Source organism: Netta rufina (assembly GCF_964035555.1).
Source record: "Netta rufina genome assembly, chromosome: 3".
Lineage (NCBI taxonomy): Eukaryota > Metazoa > Chordata > Aves > Anseriformes > Anatidae > Netta > Netta rufina.
The window spans coordinates 89,618,966-89,638,513 of record NC_140125.1 but is presented as its reverse complement, the minus strand read 5'-3'; the positions used below and the strand labels follow the sequence as shown (position 1 = coordinate 89,638,513).

General features: G+C 41.1%; 1 protein-coding gene across 9 annotated transcripts in view; it reads left to right on the top strand.

Moving 5' to 3' along the window:
* RIMS1 (regulating synaptic membrane exocytosis 1) overlaps positions 1-6,343 on the top strand; it is a gene marked incomplete at both ends in the record, with an annotated part of 309,016 nt that extends 302,673 nt beyond the window's left edge. For all 9 annotated transcript variants that reach the window (XM_084285036.1, XM_084285038.1, XM_084285037.1 and 6 more), the window contains 4 exons: positions 1,621-1,733; positions 4,434-4,535; positions 5,632-5,771; positions 6,125-6,343. In XM_084285036.1, the coding sequence (XP_084141162.1) occupies positions 1,621-1,733; positions 4,434-4,535; positions 5,632-5,771; positions 6,125-6,343 (574 nt within the window). The remainder of the gene's footprint in view (positions 1-1,620; positions 1,734-4,433; positions 4,536-5,631; positions 5,772-6,124) is intronic.
* Positions 6,344-19,548: the final 13,205 nt, after the last annotated feature.

The window sequence follows — 19,548 nt, the reverse complement described above, 5'->3', positions numbered from 1 at the left end:
TTCTGCCTGAGCCATAATTGGAGTTTAATGAGTTGCAATTAATGCACATTAAGGTGAATGGAGTACTCACACCCTTCATTATTATTTGTGTAGTTAGAAGTGTCTGAAAAATGAGAACACTCTGAAGTGAAGATTTTCAATGCAAGTAATTCCCCACCAAAATGTAACAGGCATTTAGAGGAAAAAGGCCAAAGAAACAAACAAGAAACCAATCCTAGCAGCAGCAAGAGTGAATGGGATGTGCCACTGGGCAGAGCTGGGTGTCCTGTCAAGCAGGGCACAAGGCTTGAACCTGCACCTTGGTGTTAGGTGACTGCCATTACTGGGGGGCTGATGGTTGAACTGAAGGCCTCCAGGTTCTACTTTTCCATCTAAAGAAACCTTAAATAAGTTTATTTAAACTTATTTATAAGTTTATATTTATAAACTTTATACTTCTTTATTTATAAACTTTAAACTTCTGTGAAAAGCTTACCTTTAGGAAAATCAGAGTTTTCTAATGAAAAGTACAGTGCTGATATTTTCTTGCCAACGTTAGTTACAGGTAGTCTATTTGCTCATGGAAACATTGTTAAGAGCAGTTAGTCTTGAAGAGAAGCACGAACATCCTGTACTCAACTAACCAGGGTTTGCAGAGAATTTTTAGTATGAATTGAATGGATCACATAAATCTGGTGTATGGAAATCAAAGCTTTTCACACTAGGTACTTTAATTAGGTAGTTTTGTTACTGTGTTCTTGAGTCTAATAGGGAATTTCCTTTGAGTGAGAAAGTGATGCAGAATGCTGGCTGGCACGTTGGGTAAGACTTAGTTCAACATCTGTTCTTCTGTTCCTCCTAATTGTGATGAGGAAGTCGAAGTTGAGTTTCCCCACCATGGATCATTCTCTCTCTTATTGTTTGTTTCTTTGTTCTGTTACTCTTTGGAGAGTGTATATGTATTGCAGAGAGAGCAAAAAAAAAAAAAAAAAGAAGAAAGTAGAGATTCTTGAATACAAGAAAACAGCTTGGAAAATCATGTGCACTCTGTGTTAATTGCATTGCGTTTCAGTCCTGAAAAAGGGATGGGCATTCACTGTAGATGCAGATGTGGCTACCAGAATATTTGACTAGGGAGCAGCATTAGGTTTAAGTCTCATCCACACTAGCACTATTTGCCAGTTTATGATTTCATTAAACAGCTGCAACAATGAGATTAATTTAGCATATGTATTGGTTTTCCCTGTTTAACCTAACTGATGTGGATGGCCCTTGAATGTATGTATTACAAAATAAATCAAGCATTCAGGAATGAGTAATAGGCTACTAAATTTCATGAGGCTTTTTATGTCCTGCCATACAAGGTCACTCATAGTTTATTCACCTGTCAGGTTCTTTGCTGCTCCTGGAACACTCCTTAGCAAGAACTACTTGTATGAACTATTTTTGTTCCACATGCAGAATTTTGCTTTACTTCTTTGGGGTCCTTGGGAGATAGCTCATTTGTGTTGCTGCAGAGCAGTTTGTGGTTGCACGTCCTGAGCTGCTTACCCTGTGTAAGAACTACTTTTTGGGTAGACACTGTAGGACAACAAAAAATAATCCTGTTCTTATGCTTAACCAGCTTTTATTTTCCTTCAGCTTAATATTTCCTGGAGTACGGCTGGGTGCTGACAGTCAGTTCAGTGATTTCCTTGACGGACTTGGACCTGCACAGTTAGTAGGCCGGCAGACACTAGCAACCCCTGCCATGGGTAAGAATAATATGTTCTCCTATGTTAGATGTATAAGTAGCTAATAATTATCACACACACTGCCAAACTACAGCACCAAAAAGACTTTTAAAAAGTGGCTTCCTTCACTATAAACATGAAAGTCTTATAACCAGTCACTGGTATACCTAGCATGCTAGCATCTGGAATGGAAGGAAAAACAGTGTTTGCTCCATATGAAGGTGTCTGCTAATCTCATCTGCAATTTGAAGATAGCGACTTCAGTTTCCTTCCCACTCAAAAGTTATTGTGGGTTTTCCAATTGTAGCTCACTGCAAAATCTCAGCTGTTCAAGGTTTATATTTATTTGCCACAGATTATATTGAATGTGATGGACAGTTTCTTGCCAAACTCCATGCTTGTCCAAGCTTACTTCATCCTGAAGTAACCCCAGAATTTGAAACTTCAGCCCACATTTGCAATGCCCAGTAATCAGCTGCTGATAAAGACAGTGTTTCTAATGGAGGAGACAAAATCCTTTTCTAAAGCAGCTGCCTGGAACTATCAGTGATCTTCTCTGTACTCCAAACCAGTCTGGATTTCCCTATAGTAGCATTAATTTTATCTTGGTTATGAATGGGCTATGAGTGTATGTGCTGTGCAACGGCACAGTGCTGTGTATATATCTTTGGAAAGGTTTGATAATTTTTTGCTCATACTTGAGCAATTCTTAGGCATGCTTCACATATTACACGTTTAGGATTATAAGTGAGGAGTACTTGATCCATGCCTGCAACAATGCTGGAAGTCATAAGTGGCCAGTGCTTTAGTACAGTGCTCTCAGAAGAGTCAGCTTCAGGAATGGTTACTGAGATGCTGCTAAAAAAGAGGAGAGACAGAAAAACTGTAAAGCGTTTGTTCCTCTGCCAACTCATGAGCAGAGCAGAAGGAGACAGACTTTCTTGATGCTTTGAGTATCCTGTAAAGCAAGGTTTGCTGTATAAGTCCAGATAACTGCTACTTGCTTAATGCATTAATAAACACCAAAGTCATTAAATACGCTTTTCTTGTAATTTGAAAGAGAAGATAATTGATAGACTATCTGCCCAATAAATATCTAAATGGCTCTGTTGGTATAAGGATCTAGATTTCCTTTATCTCTTGATTTTAATCTAAATATTTTTCTGCAGATGACTTGGGTAATACATTTATTTTCACTTCTTAGAACCGTTTTATTTACTAGATGCTCAGGTTTCAGCCCCTCAAAAAGCACTTTGCCATGCTTTTTAACAAATTTCAGCAGCTTTTCTACATGCAGCTGCCAGTGATGACTGGGAAACGTTTGTATTGTTGCTCCCCCTTCTGGTTGCCTGTAACATGTTTTTATTTGAATGTGCGATTCTGGGATGCGGTATTAAAACATCTTGGAATTTTCCTTTAGACTGCTTTTAGCACAACACAGAGCTCTGTTTATTCAAGCTAAGTCTGATTGCTAGAAATCTTCCCTGCTGCTCTGTCATGCCTCAAATGCCAAGGTATAAAACACTGCTTCAATCTACCATTAGACAAGCATGTAAAAATCTCATGCCAGGTTAATTTCAAAATGCTGTATTTCTAAATCTGAAATCCCAAATTATGTAGTTCAGGACTGGATATCTTGGGGTTTTGTTTTGTTTCAAGTAATTTGGCGTTTACATCTGAAATACAGCCCTACTTAGCTGTGGCATGGATATATGGATAGTTCATTTATTTGCACAGGTTTCACACAGCTCACGTGTCAAATTGTTTATTTTTGATTCTAAGTGGTGTATTAGATATCTGCACAGCTAATTCCCTAATATAAAAAAATCACAGAGATGTAATACTTTGAATTGTGGTTAAGGTAATTTTTCTTGTATTTTATTGGTCTCAGTCCAAAGCCCTTTCCTTTTTATGTAGGAAATATCACTTATCAAAATTCAGGCAGGGAAACAGAAGTTTGATTGGTGGCAAAAGCAAGCTTTTATTTTAGTGTGTTGCATCATTTTATTCACACTGAAAATGGGCATGGAATATTGATAAAAACAGAATTGTCACCTTTGTACTTGTTTGAGGCCTTTGCAGAAGAAGACCTCTTTTAAGTCCCTATGAGGCTAGGGCATCATCCTCTGACTGCACCTCATCCAGTTGGTGTACCTGCCTTACACTTAGGATCCAGTCAGGTAATTGTAGTTGCTGAGGGTTTCAAAGTTAAGCTCTATCAGCAATTCTCCTTCCTGTTATATCAGACAAGGAACCTTTGCACTGCCATCTCTTGCATCTCAGCTTGGAGGCAGAAACTTCTGCTGAGGGGATATCTGAACATGAGTTTGGGTTTTAGACTGTCTGGGCATGGGACCACTGCCACAGTGTGTGTCAGTGACTGGCACACTGGGTCAGCAGTCCTGGGTAGAAGTCTCTGAATAATTCACAGTGCAAAATCAAAAGTATGGTGGTGATACTGAAGTGTTGCTATAAATTTGCTTGTCCCCATGGATCAGAAATACTAAGCTCAGGTATGAAATGTACATGAAGAGAGGGCATATTGCTAAGTATGTATCTTTTAGTACTGGGTTAAGGATGGAGAAATCTAAGGGAACAGGAGGTGACAAGCACAATAATGCAGCAGACTAGTACCACACCAGTCTATTTCCCACTCTTATACTGTATCTCCCAGGCTGTTCTGCTTCTTTAAAATGTAAGCTTCTTTCTTCTCCCTTTCAGGTGATATCCAGATTGGCATGGTGGATAAAAAGGGTCAGTTAGAAGTAGAAGTCATAAGAGCTCGTGGCCTCACGCAAAAACCTGGCTCCAAATCTACCCCAGGTAAGGGAAAAATAGACAATATATGAACAGAAAGCAAGAATATGAAATACACAGATTAAGTGGAGATTGAAGACTTTTTAAGCTCCTCATTTAATATAACTACATTTGATTGGTTTGCTTTTAACAAAGAATGTGTGAATGGATATGTCCTTGCTACCAATGTCCACTTCTTACAACCTTGCAGCTAGTAACTGCTTGTCACCTTTCAAGGAATGATTTTCAGCAACTCAAAATCCATTCTGGAAGGAAATTTTGCAGAAATATTTCCATGTATTTTAGGCAAGTCATATCTCTCAGAGAGGCTTTGTTGATGTAGATGAAGACCTTTGTGTTTGTTCCACATCAAAACAAGAAATGGAGAACAGATGAATGTGCTTTGAACAACCAATTTAGTAGACCCACATGCCATGGTCTTCTGTGTGCAGCAGTGCTTGAAGAAGCTTGTAGGTGATGCTAGTGCCAGTGTCAACAACCTGTGTAATGAAAGAAATTTAATTGTATCATTTCACAAGGACTTTTTTGAGTCCTGTTTATTTACAGAAATCTGTCTTAGAAGAAGTTTATAATCACCACTACAACCACTGCTTTACTGGAACAAGTAGAACAGTTGTTTTAGATAATGTTTTGGCAAAATGGTACTTCACAACCTACTCAGGAGCTGAAGATGAAAGAGTCAGTGTAATCTGAATGACTTAGTTTTAAATATTCCTTTCAATGAAATATCAGTCTTCTGTTTCAGTGTATCTCTGACCCCTGATCATACATAGAGACTCCAGATTAGCTAGGAGAGACAATTAATTCCTGGCAAAGGGAAGTGTTTCTAGAATGACAGGTGTGAAAAACAACTGTTATTAATAACATCTTGGATCATAAAATTCAAGGTTTATAAAAACTGATTTGATTTCTTATGGTCTGTGTCATTTATTTAGTGAACGCAATTGCATTCAGATGAGGATACAGTGCTGCGTACAGTGAGGATAGTGTATGTCATGTTCTTTCTACTCAGTTTCCTTCTGTGGCATTTGTCCTGCAACTCAGATGTGCAGTGTAGAAATTTTTAAGTTCAAATATAAAATTTGTGATGTTCTGTTTGCAGCTCCATATGTCAAAGTGTATTTATTGGAAAATGGAGCGTGTATAGCTAAGAAGAAGACAAGAATTGCGCGGAAGACCCTTGATCCTTTGTACCAACAGACACTGGTTTTTGATGAAAGTCCACAGGGTAAAGTCCTTCAGGTCAGTTGCTTCTTAATCCCATTTTAGGCTATCATTTGGTAAAGCACTTGTATGTTTACTTAAGTTTAAGCAATATACGTAAACCCATTCCAACTCGCTAAGCATTTAATTTTATAAATACCAGCAAACACATCCTTGTGGCTTGTGGTTTCAGACCTGTGAAATGTCTGGCTGTATTAAACATTTCTCTTTTGTTGACTCTTGCTCCTGTCCTGCCATTACGTTTTCCCGCAAGAGGGAGAAATCATTCACCCTTAAGAATAACATTTTCCTTACAATACACATCATGAAATACAGCAGGAGTGATCGTGGCTTTTAGGACAAGGCTGAATCTGTATTTTATGTTCTTTCAGGTAATAGTTTGGGGAGACTATGGCCGAATGGATCACAAATGCTTCATGGGAGTTGCCCAGATCCTTCTGGAGGAACTGGATCTGTCCAGTGTGGTAATAGGCTGGTATAAATTATTTCCACCTTCATCACTAGTGGATCCAACCTTGACTCCCCTGACACGCAGGGCCTCCCAGTCATCTCTGGAAAGTTCAACTGGGCCTCCCTGCATTAGGTCATAGTAGCAGGTGCTGTCTAATAAAAACACCACCCAGGATAACGATTGGAACCAGATACTCACACGATCAAAAAACGCTGTTGGAGAGAGACAATCACTTCTGTTTTTGCTTGTAGTAGTTATCCAAAAATATGTCTGAGTTGTTTGTCGAGAGACAGCTTACATTGACAGAACAAAAATATATCACGTATGGCCAATCTATTAGCAACTATCACTGATGCTTATATTGATCCAAAAACAAACAAACAAAGAGAAAGAGGGACCTTTAGATTCAAATTAAGTCAAATATGAGCCAAACTGGAAGCTCTCACTCTGTTAACAATGTTATATTTTTTCACATTTTGACAGAGCCCTCAAGCAGTGTTAACTTCCTGGTGTTTCAGCAGTTTTTCTGTACTTGTTACTTCCACTAGTTTTTTGCCATGTGATTCTGCTAGTTTTGTAGAAGTCCTCACAACGCTAACAGAGACCCTTCCTTTCTTTTTCTAAACCAAACAAACCAAACCAAAAGGGCTGAAGCATATCTCTGTAAGCATCGTTAAAGTGTTCAACAGCCACAGTTACAATTCCAGCAAGTTCAAATCGTTTCTCGGTTCTGGTGCTTCAAAGTCTCTCATGTGGGAACCCAGAACAAATGACCGATCGAGGTTATATTCTTAAAAATAACTAATCATCACAGTGCCACTTTTTCTTTGTAAAATAAAAGCAGATATGTTTGCATTATATATAATAACTTTTATGTTTATGATGTTTTGCATGGAAGAATTTTGAAGAATTCTGCAACTAATGCTGGGGACTGGTATAAAGCAGCTTTAGTCTTAATTTTGACATTGAATATGTTACTGGTAATGCAGTTTTCCTCCTAGAAATGGAGAGGAAATATTTACGTTTCTGTGTATAAATGTATATTTGACTTCCCAAAATGTTGACCAGGAATGGATTGAGCATATGACACTTTCAGCTGTACCCAGGCTTCTCTGATGTGTGTCGCTTCAGACGCACTTGTCTGCCCTGGATAGAGCATGGTATGATTCGTTCAGTGTTTCACTGGAAATTCCAGTTGAAATATTCTGCACTTACTAATGTTTTTATCAAATTTTAGTTTACATTTCTTTGAGATTGATGCAAGCACAAAGCTTGATTTTTTAACGCAAGATATCTTACTTTTTGGAGAAAAAAAAAAAGTCAAAATTCAATTTGCTTTTTATTCATTTGAGTTCTTCTTGGCCTTGAAATCCCTTGTGATATTCTGTAAATGTGCTAAAAACTGCAGATTCTGCAGGTGCATTGATATGTTACCCCTCCTTTTACAGGCCATTCAATTTTGTGATCACACAAATAGAGCAGCATGACTTGGAACTGTTCAAAGCTGCATGCACGTTTTGTAAAAAGAGATGAAAAAGGTTATTTAATAATGTATGTTAGTTCCACATAGGCCAGCTTGTATGTTGCATGTACTTGTACAGTTTGCTCGTAATTACTATACTGAAGTAACCAAGAAATCTAAGCCATCCATTTTTCTTATAGACATTTTGCAGGTTTTAGCCAGGCTAGGTCTGTGAGTCTGGTGCTAAATGTCTATAGATGGACTTTATTTTTTACCCTATGGAAAACGTGATGTAGTACGGACCAAATTCCTTCTAATAAATATTTTGGTGTAGATTCCTACTGTGGGGCTGTAACACATGTAGAAACTGTGTACACACTAGGTTTTAATTCATAGACATACTGCCTGCACCAAGTGAACTATTTATTATTACTCAACACGTCGGAATTACTCTGCCCATCTTTCCGTAGGGCGCAGATTGATTACTGCTCGACCTGCTGAGCAGGAAGAACTCAAGTATTGGTGCACTACTACTAGATCCTGTTCTGTCTTAGTGGCCAAAAAACAACTAGTTATAATTCGATAGTATCTTTCTATTTTGACCACTTGTCTTAACACTCCCCTGTGCTTTTAAATGAACTTCCAACTCATGTTATGTAAACATGTTTAATAAAATTTCCTTTTCATGTCCAGTGTAGTAGTTGTGCTCTCTGTATGTTCTGAGGTTCATCTGTGATTCTGCTCGCTGCAGGACTGTGTGAAATGTGTTAAGGAACAGTAAAATGATAAGTGATTTCTATGGTTCTTTTGATTGATGTAATAGTGTATGTTGAAATCTGGGGCCAGAAACTGAGGTCTGGTGAAAGTCGTGTTTGGTTGGCTGCCTTTTCACCATGGAAGGAGCCAAATTGTGCTCTCATTCATCGAAGCAGGCAAATTGAAGTCAATTAGCCAAATTACAACCTGGTGAAATCCAACCAGTTTACTTGGGTTGAACAATGCTGTGTCTGCTTGCACTAGGTCAGTGGGGCAGTACGTGTCAGAGCCAGACACCAGCTCTGTATTTGGTGTGTGCCAAGCCTTTAAGACATGTGAACAACTTCTGAACTTTTGCACTCTTTAAACCCAGAAATATGCCATTGTACTGTAATGCCACGATGGATCCTGCTGTATAGACATTTACCTGAGAGCAGAATTTGGCACTACATTTTATTAGAGAATCAAAGATTATGTATGTTGTTTGATTTTAGTTTTCCATGTCCCACAGATACCTGATCACAACTGAAAAATAACATAAAGACAATATTGCCTCACTTTGAACACTTTTGTTTATTACTTTATTTAACTGAATACATGGTTAAGCTACTGAAAAAAAAAAAAAAAAGATAATTAAACATGGTAAATCTCTGAACAAAAGGCATGTTATATCTCTGCTTCTGTGTGGTGGGAGTGATCTGTTTAAATATACAATTTGTTATACTATTGCAAAACCACTTAGTTTCATAAATCTCATAGCTTTGTGCCTGATACTAGGATACTTTTCCCATTATGATCCTGAGTAATAAATAAAATTTAGCACTTCTGATCCCCCCTAGAGCATAGAAAATGTAAAAGCAAAAGAACACATTGAACAACTTCATTTCTGGTTATGGATGAACAGGAGTCACACGTGGACAAAGTTCAGGACAGAAGCAATAGACTGCACTAGGACAGATTAGTTATGTGATAGTCTCTTCTTCCAGGGACTGATGCCTTTTAAGTACTGATTGCTGATTGCTGTGCTACAAAGATGGGTCAGCTTTTAGTTCCCTCCTGCTTTTCCCTTGAGAATGCAGTTCTGTGCTACACGTAACGTGCAGGAGAACAAAGATACTAATCTTAATATCCCTGACATATAACCAGAAAGTCAGTCTTCCTGTGATGAACAGATGTTCTAAATTTTATAATGAAATGCAAATGTAGTGTCCCTTTTTCTGGTAGGAGAAAAAGCTTTTGACTTTGACCATTGTGTTAGAAAGCCATCAGAACTTCTCTGAGTTGGCAGGACAACCCAGAGCTTCTTATCTCCTTCCTTCAAAATTCACAGAGAAATGACTTTCATTGCCTATTTTCATTAACAAATGACACTCCTGAAAGTTGAGTTCAGCCCAGGTAGAGAGTTGGGATTGTTCAACCTGGAGAAGAAAAGGCTCCAGGCAGACCTTGTAGCGGCCTTCCAGTACCTAAAGCGGGCCTACAGAAAAACTGGACTGTCAGGGAAAGGACAAAGGGTAATGGTTCTAAACTAAAGGAGGATAGATTTAGATTAGATGTAAGGAAGAAACTCTTCACTCAGAGAGTGGTGAGGCAGTAGCACAGGTTGCCCAAAGAAGCTGTGGATGCCCCATCCCTGGAGGTGTGCAAGGCCAGGCTGGATGGGACTTTGGGCAACCTGGTCTGGTGGGAGGTGTCCCTGCCCATGGCAGGGTGTTGGAACTGGGTGATCTTTAAGGTCCCTTCCAACCCAAACCATTCTGTGGTTCTATGATTGATGAAAAAAAGTTGAGTGGACTTTCAGTGGCTGTTCTATGCCATCCAGGATTCTACTAATAGCCACTAACTTGTCCTGTATGAAGTCAGCGACTCTACCTGTGGTTGTCTTCTGCTTCCATGCAGTCACTACTCTACTGTCGACAGCCCACATAACTCTTGCAAAAAAAGCTGTGGGCTTCATACTCTTCTTTTGCCATAAGTGAAGAAATTCATGCCTAACAGCAAAGTTGTTCTTTCTTTAAAGGCCCACATGCTCATACCATGTTAACCACAACGTAATTCTTCAAACATGGAAGAAAATAATTTGAAATAAAGTAGATCATTGTTAAAGCATGTGGTTTCTCAATTCAGGCAATGAGTATTGTGACCATCCTGAGTGATTAAGAACATCACCAAAGTCTATCAAGAATAACAAGATTCTTGATTAATACTTCATTCCCAGCCCTGCCACTTCTTTCCAGGAGGAAAATAAAAATGCCCAGCTTTTAGAATCATAGAATAGTTTGGGTCAGAAGCAACCTTTAAAGATCAACCCCCCCTGCTATAAGCACGGAGGTCTTCCACTAGATCAGGTTGCTCAGGTCATATATGTATTTTCTCAGAGGCTGTATGTATGACCATGTATGTTGGGAGTTGTTAAATACCAGGGTTATAAAAGATGTGTATGGCAGGCATGTCATATAGATCTAATCTTCATCCAGGTTTTATGATCCAAATTTGTCCTGTCTGAGGTGCCAGACATAGGAAGGGAAGCTGCCCTCGCTCCTTTGAGAGTACAGCTGCTGACAATGATTCAGCTGCTGAATACACAACCTGGTGTCTATGAAACGATCATTTATCAGATTCTTCTTAGTAGTTGGAATGATTTGAAGTCCTAGTGGCACATCAGGACATAAAACCTTGGTGGTTCTGCCTTGGTGGGTCAAAACGACTAATGCTCAACACTAGCAGTAGATGAGGGAAAGGGTAAAAAGTTGACAGAGTCAGTAGACTACAACGTACCGATACAGCAATTCAGGTAAGGTAAATTTTACACATCTCTACTTACGTCTCATCTAGTACAAGAAAGACATCCTTGAGAGATGAGTTTTGTAGGGGTTTCAGTGGCTGTCTGCTAGAAGTGAGTTAGATAAGGGCTTCACAGAATGTCATGGGTGGCCTCTGAAAAAAATACCTTCAAAAAGAAGTGATGAGTAGCAGTTGATTACTATAATGTTCCTCAGACAATTCAGAATTATTTGTTCTGATTGCCTTTAACATGTTTTACAATTTCAGTGTTTCTAAAATGCAGTTAGAAATTAGTTAGCTGTAGTATTGGCCTATTTGGTGAAACACTGGGTACACAATGAAAACCTGTATGGTATTACCATCTGCATGGATTTTCACTATGTCTGCAACAATTCATTTAGGTGAAGACTTAGAGTCTTCTTCACATTCCCTTCTCATTTTTTAGTGGAATGTAGGTTTCTGTGTGACTTTGAGAACTTAGGTCCATGCAATTGGATTTTGTGATGAATACACTGGGGATAGGTGCAATTCCCTTTTTCAGAGATACCACATAAATATGGAAAGAGCAGAAGATAAATGTGGAAAACAAAGTAGTTGTGAAGTGCTCAGACACTGAAGTGACATAACTATCCCATTTTCTTGTCCTTTTTTTCACTGGCAAGTCTCAGGAAGCAATATCTTCCATACTGAACCTTCTCATGACATTTTAGCTACAGCCAAATAACAATTCCTGAGCCACACACCTAAGCAGGACACTGCTGTCCTCTTCAGTTTATACAATCCTCTATTCAACAAGTCTATCATACAATGTCTATTGTCCCAGTTTTATCCTGTTGAGGCAGTACCACCAGCACTATCACCTCTGCATTTGCAATATCTCCACTTTGTCTGCAGTTGCTGTTGTCTGGTCTCACTTCCTCCGGCTGTTTGGTGACAGGAGGTCTCCACAGAATAATGCTGCTCATGTATATGCTACAGCACTACTAATAGAGATGGAAAAATCCCATTTAGAACAAGTTACATAGTTATACAAGGGTCAGTAAGACAGTCCTAGGTGCTTATAAGAAATCTTGTAACACAATTTACCCTCCGAAACAATGCAAGAGCTTGGAGGGTATAGTGAGGGAGAAGGGAAGGAAGGAAATGATGTTTCTGTTCACTTGGGGAACAAAAGAGGAAGACACAGGGGGAAAAAAAAAAAAAAAGAAAAAAAAAAAAAAGAAAAGAAAAAAAAAAGGCATAGATATTTAGCTCCTCATGTATTTTTGACAGAGAGCTCCAAAAAGAAGTATAGTGGCTCTGGGAATTTGGGCCAGCCCCTGAAGGTCTCGCAGATGGCAGTGAATTTCTTCCTGAAGTTCATTGCATCAGTAGGTTATTACATTAGTACTGGAAACAGTCTAGTGGCAGCCCGTATCTTTTCAAAAGGATAAGATGGTGCACTGTTTTCCTCTCTGATGGGCAACTCTCTAGAAGTTATCCAGGAGAGGGAAATTAAGTTGATGGCACAAATAATCTTTGATTTGCTCTATACCCAGTCTCTAATGGCACATAATAGCTGTAATTGCTGGGAATAGGAAGTATCAGCAGTCTTCTCTCAGGCAGCTTAACAACTGCTTGTTGACTTTTTTGCTTCTTTTTACTTAGTACAAAAAAGGCCCTAAGGTTTGAGAGCTGTGGCACACTACCTGCTCTCCTACAAAAGGTAAGAAATGCTGGTTCCCTCCGTTCACCCTTTCCCAGGCCATTGCCCCTACAAACTGTAAAAGGAAGTTTTATGTGGTTTGGTGCCTGCTGTCAGCACTCAGTTGTCCTTCTCTGGCACTTGGTGGAATTGACCAGAATTCCTAAACCATTAATGTTGAAAACAAAACAAAACAAAACAGCTCAGGCCTTTTACATTCATCGTGTGCATGAAAAAAAAATAATAAAATAAAATAAAAAAGAGAAGGAAGAAACCCATTATGCTTTATTTTGTTATTTTGAAACAGAATTAAATTACAGCCCCACCAGAAGTCACTGCTGTGCTGTTTGTATAATCCTTCAGCTTTTCTATACATGCAGGCTTCTTTGCTAGATTTCTGTTATGCCATTCAAATATTCCATAAAACAAATCCCAAAATGTAAACGAGGAGAAAGAGGTATGTTTCCATGGCAGTGAGCGACTCCTCAGGGCTTAACCTTCCTCTCCTTTTGTTCCTGAGGCTGGTATCTCCCTGCAGCACTAATCTTAGCCTTGTTCTCCCATCCCTTATTTGCCTGATACCAGCTCAGAACAGTATCTGCTGCCTCCAGGGAATACCTGTTGGATTTGATAACATTTACATTTCTTCAGTGAGGAAGAGTGAACGGAACAAAGCAGAGGAACATTTCTGAATACCTCACCTTGCTGAGGCTGCTCTCCAGTTTGTACATGCCTGTTTTATGACCATTTTCCTGCTCTCACACCTTCACTCCTCCTGCCCTCATACTCTCTTAGCTCACGTACACCCCGTGTTTTTCACAAACTTGGGTTTTGACTCCTGTACTGAAAAACGTGAATTTTGTCACCAATTTCCATGAGACCAAATTCAAAGTGCTTTTGTGACAAAAGGTGACTGACACGCACAGCACAGCATCTTTCACTGAAAATAAACCCCAAACAAAGCCAGGAACTATAGCTGTATAAAGCCAAAAGCCTTATTTTTTTCCTGTGAGGAGGCAGCGATGCATGTAGCCACAGCTGGGGTGACAGTCTGTGTTGGCACATCCAGTTGAAGCAATTCATCCTTGACAAGAGGATCTTGCCTGACCCTTACATAAGCCTCTTTTTTTATTATTATTTTTTTGATTTTAGTGTGTATACCCTAACCATGGAGACCAAAAGCTGGTGTTTTCTGGACAGCCACCTGCCTGGATGAGCGCAGCTCTGAGCTGCGTGACTGTTCAGAGACCACGTTACCCCCCGGTGGGACCAGGACCATGCCTGGCCCTAACATGCCCACCACAGCACCATTATGTATTTCAATAAACCCACGTAGAGACTTTTATTTAGGAAGAACAGCCCCGCTGCTCTGAGGCCGCTTGCTAAGGGAAGCAAAAATTTGTCACGCGTTTCTCGCCTCGCCTCATGGACGGAGGCCGCTGGGGGGCGCCGCAGCGCCGCGGCCCGCCGCCTGCTCTCCATGCCGCCCGCCGCTGCCCCGCGCCGCCGGCGGAGGGCGCCTCCTCCCCGCGGGCCAGCCGTGGGGAGAGGCCTCCAGGCTGGCCGGGCCCTGGGAGAAAGCTCCCCCGGGGTTGTAGGGCTGTCAGGACCGAGCTTTGCGGCTTGTCCGGCTCCCCAAGTTGCCCCAGGGCCCCTGGCTTCGCCCCCTGGGGCCACCGGCGCCCGTGTGTTGGGGCCTGATGCGCTGCGTCGTAGGGGTCGCAAAGATCCCCGCCTTAATGTGGAAAAACATGGCTCTGTTGTATTAGGCACTTCTGTATGGAAAAATAATAGTAATAAAAATGTGGTGTTTTTTCCAAGTGGTGGATGTATAGCTGCAGCTGTCCTGAAACTGTGATTACTGGCGGTGCTTGTCTGCTGGTTTCACATTATAGCTCTCGAAGCAGTCAGAAAGTTTTGAACAGGAATTCGTAATGCATAAAAAGAAATCATGTTTATATTTAGCTGTCTTCCCTGATTCAGTGCTGATTACGAACTCACTTAAATCAGTATAGTTCCACTAAGTAATGTGAAAGAAAAAAAAAAAAAAAAGCACATTAAGTCCCCATTCTGGCATTATTTGCAGTGGATGGTCTGACAGATTAATGTCAGGCTACTGTGTGGTTAAACTACAAACCTCATTTTGTTTTCTGAGAACTGCTTTTATTATTAGATGGTTCTGTACCTTCACTGAACTTTTGTTACTTTCATATTAAGCTGAAAGTCAGATACATCCGGAGAATTTCTTGCAACCAGTGAAGACTTGTGCTGAAGAATTTTTAAACTTCATTGATAACCTGGTTAAGGAGGCAAAAGATGGTATTACTACTGAAAGCCCGAATGGTTTGACAGCTGAGATATGGCTCATCCAGCCGCTTTTTGATAAGGGCATAGTAAGGACCCGAAAGAAAAGGTCTGGCTCAGTCAGTGAACAAGAAAGGAGGCTGGCTCAGAGGGAGCAAGGTCAAGTTTGGTACCTGAACCATAAAATAAAAATTCAACTCCATGAACCAACTGAAGCAGGGAACTTCACGGAAATGTTTTTCTTGGCCTCTTTTGACTGCTGTGGTGTTTAAATGACAAATGAGTGGATAAAAGACTTGATACCTTCAGCTCTCCTACATCCTTGAACTGGAGTTTGATGGGACTTGGTCTCTGGCTGACCTGGCATAGAGAATCTCATGGCCCAGGCACTGATTGTCAAACACCATGTACGTGCAATGGCCGAGCCCTGAGACTGGTGCTTGAGCTTCCCTGACCGAATCATGGGAGCTAAAAACACGTGGCCATGGTTTAGGACTGTAACACAGATATTAACAATCTAAAAGGGAAGTCTATCCAGAAGAATGAAGGTCACCTTGGTATAGCTCCAAGCTTCATGTACAGCACTAAAGCTTTAAAAACATGCTTAGTTGTCCCCTGCTAGTGGCTGCAGTTCAGAAAGGCGGCTCTGCTAGATGACAAGGAGGAAAGCACTCACTTGATATAGCATAAATTGCATTAAAGTCTGCAATTGTAAAAACTGTCTGCTCTTGATTTATCTAGCCTGGCAGGGCAGCTGTGCTCTGTGGCACTAGGTTGCAGCACAAAACTTCTTACATTTAACCCTGCAAATCAGCTTCTTGAAGCTCCTGTCACCTGTACAAGTCATCCTTCAAACAGTCAACAGCGACCAGAAGGTGTCCCTGGCATGTTTTCCTAAACTCATGGAGAAGACACTGTTCCAGAAGACATGACTAGTGTATCCTTATGTCCTGGCAATGCATGGTTACCAGAAAAGCTTCTTGAGATTAACTGGTGGTTGGCATAGCTTACAGCAGGCTTTAACCTGCTATAACATGCTCTGAAGTGAGGACAGCTGCAGGCAACACTTACTTCTTTTGAACTATACTCCAGTCCGATGTGCACATGCTGCCCTTCAGCAAACCATTACAATGGCAGGCAGAGAAGGGAGGGCCTTGCCTGCGAGCTAGAGCCTCCAGTTGTGAAGCCCTCTCACTTCCTCGTGAGCAGGGCTGGCGAAGGCCTGCTGAGCTGGCTTCATGTGGGTATGCGAACAAGATTCGGCAGGATGTTTGGAGAAGTTGACACCAGACCAAGCCCTTCAGATGCACATTCCTGAACCCACTCCTCCCCTTTAGGGCATTTTATACCAGCCACTCCCAGGTTTCCCCTCTCCTTAATTACCTTTTTGCAGGGATCAGCTCTGCTTGTATGTATATATGCTAATGCTAGGAAAGGTTGTCAATGTAGCTTTGCAGCCCAATCTCTTCCAACATGATCCTGGCTTCAGGCTGTGGCTTTTTTTCCAGTGCCTAAATGCACCTCATGTGGCTATTAGGCGAGGGCAAGAATTTGCGTTTTTCTTGCACACAAAACAAGGAAATGCATTCTGCTTCTCCACAGCTGCCACAACCACAACTGAGCTGCTGAACTGGCTGCATTTGCTGGCCTACAGGAAGGCAACAAGAGAAAACTCAGGAGTTCCCATTCCCTCATTACAACTCCTCCACCAGAGACCTCTAAATACCATTCCCACAGTGAGGACTACACAGAGGATCCTGCAGCTACATGGACAACACTGGAGATGAGGGCTATCACTGTCCTGCACCAATGGTCCCAAATCTTTCGCCAATTAATGAAAGAGGAAAAGGGGAGTATTGAACTGGATAGTAATACAAAGCAGTCTGAGGAAAATCCTCCTTGGTCATCCACTAACAGATTGGAGATAATGGTCCTTCCCCTGCAGCCTTTTAAGGCGCCACGGGAGGTTGGCTATGGGGAAAGAGTCTGGGAGAGCAGAGAGACAAACTATTAACTTTTAGCATGGTTCAGAGATACTCTACAGGTATTACTGAGAGTCCATAAAGGTATTTGGGATCTGTGAAGATAACACAAAGTGGTCTAACCCTTGAGAAATGATTTAAGACCCGAGATTGTTCTTGTCTGCAGATCTGAGCTAATTTTTGGTGAATGCAGAATTTCCTGGATGAAAGTTAAACAGAGCAGCTGAACATACCTTTCCATTGGCTTTCTTCTTGTTGTTGTTTTTTGGTTGGTTGGTTTGGCTTTTTTTTTTTTTTTTTTTCTTCATTTTTTTTGGCATCTTTGCATGTTTCAGAAGGATTGAAAAGAGGTGGAAATGCTAACGGGTGTTTTGGCTCATTCTACCGTGTAGAGCTTCTCTGTGCCAAAGTGCTAGTTACCTAGGAAACTGCTGTAGAATTGAATTTGGATAGATGTGTTGTCAACTGCATATGAGTAGAGTGGCTTTTCAAGAGGTGGGAAAGAGTGTAAAATGCACTGAAAATTTGAATGTCTGTAACGTGATTTCTGGGTAAGATGGTGGCTATATGTTTTTGACTGGCATTTTGTAGGCACCCTGACAGCTGCACAAAAGGGATTGCAGATGGAGTGCCTGACCGTGTGCCTTGGTACCTGAACTTAAATGCCCTTGTGTTTGTAAGCTGGGCAAGCATTTGTCTAAATGTCAGGCTCAGAGTTTGTAACGAATGGCACAAATGGTTGCCATTAAGCATTTTGCCCATTTTATTAAAACAGTTACGACAATCCAAGGAAATTAAAGCCTTTCTAGAGATTTGAACTTTTTAAAAAAAAAAAAGAGAGAATGATGGAACATGTTGTTTAATGATTGAGATACGTATCTAAGGGCTTATGCAATGAGGAAAAATGTGACTGCAGAGCTTTTCCTGGAAATCACCAATATTGGGCCATTTTTAATACAGCAGCAAAAATGTGAGAAAACAAATACTTCAGTCTGATGTCTGTCAGTTCTGCCACAGTGGTCAAATCTGCAAGTGGCTGCTCATCCTGAGGGAGTCAATGCTTAGAATGGTCCACGGCTGAAAAAAAATGAGCAAAGCAGTGGGGTTTAGTCAGTTACAATAGATCTCCCAGAAGTCCTCCTACTTTTTTTCCCCCCACATACACATGCCGGAATAGCATTTGAGCTTGTACTGAACACTGATTTCCTTGTATTTCTCCTCCAAAATGCACCTCAGATGCAAACTCTTAGTAGTTTATTCATGTTATGACAGGTGTCATCAGTTGGCACAGCTACAGGTAATATTCAAAGTTCTTTCCCCTCCACCCCAGCAGGTGAGCAAGTTTCCAGTGTTGAAAAGGTAGGTCATGCTGCTTGTTTTGGGTTAGGCAAGTGCACCAGGTGAGAAGAAGGCTGAGGTAAGACAATGCCTTTACTCCTCTGGTGAAGGCTGTGAGGCAGAACCTGCTTCCAGATCCACAGTTGCAGCAGCTGCACCCTGCTCCATGATGGTATAATCACCAGAGCATGCTGATCCCCTGCATTTCTCTCTACAGGTGCTTCTCTCCTCCCAGGGCTCTAAAACAAATGCCAAAGGCATCAGTCCTAACCGCTGCTCTGACCTCAGGGTTGTACAGCCTTCCTGCGGAGAGAAAACATCTGTGTTGCTCTTTCTGCTGAGCCTCTGCCTGCAAGTCAGGATCGGTCCCTTAAAGCTAAGGGTCAGGTGAGGGCCCTGCAAGCTGGCTGATCGGCTCCTGTCAAGCTGGCATACATGAACAAATAAAACAAACCACCCCATGAACACACCGTAATTCTGCCCCTGCCTGCTTTGCTGCCAGGAGGCCAGGCTACACGGTCCAAACCGCTGCTGCTGCTGCATCAGAGCAGAGTCAAAAAGAAGCTGTGATATCTTGGATCTCTTATCCGTTGTTTATAAGAATACAGACACCCAAGATCACTATTCCTTCAGCGATGTCTTTAACAACATTTACACTGGAGATCAGCCAAAACCTATAAAACTGCAGGCTGCTGGACCTGGAGGTAGCTGCATTGTAGTCCACCGCATCCAAGCTTTGTCTCTGGCCTCTGGAAAGGAGCTGATCTCACGTCCAGACTAGGACACCCTTCCTCCCTGATTGAGCCTGTACACACAAATACATACGTGCACACAAACCTAAGCAAACTCCTCTGTTTCAAGCTCATCTGTAACCTGTATAATGAATAATGTATAATGAATTTGTGGTCTACATGTTTATTAAGTGACTCAGTATTTCCAGTGGAGATTTTGTGCTCATGTTTTACTCACATCGCAAAACCCACTCACTCTTTTATTATCCCTAGCAGCAGTAGGCGATAATAAATTATACAACT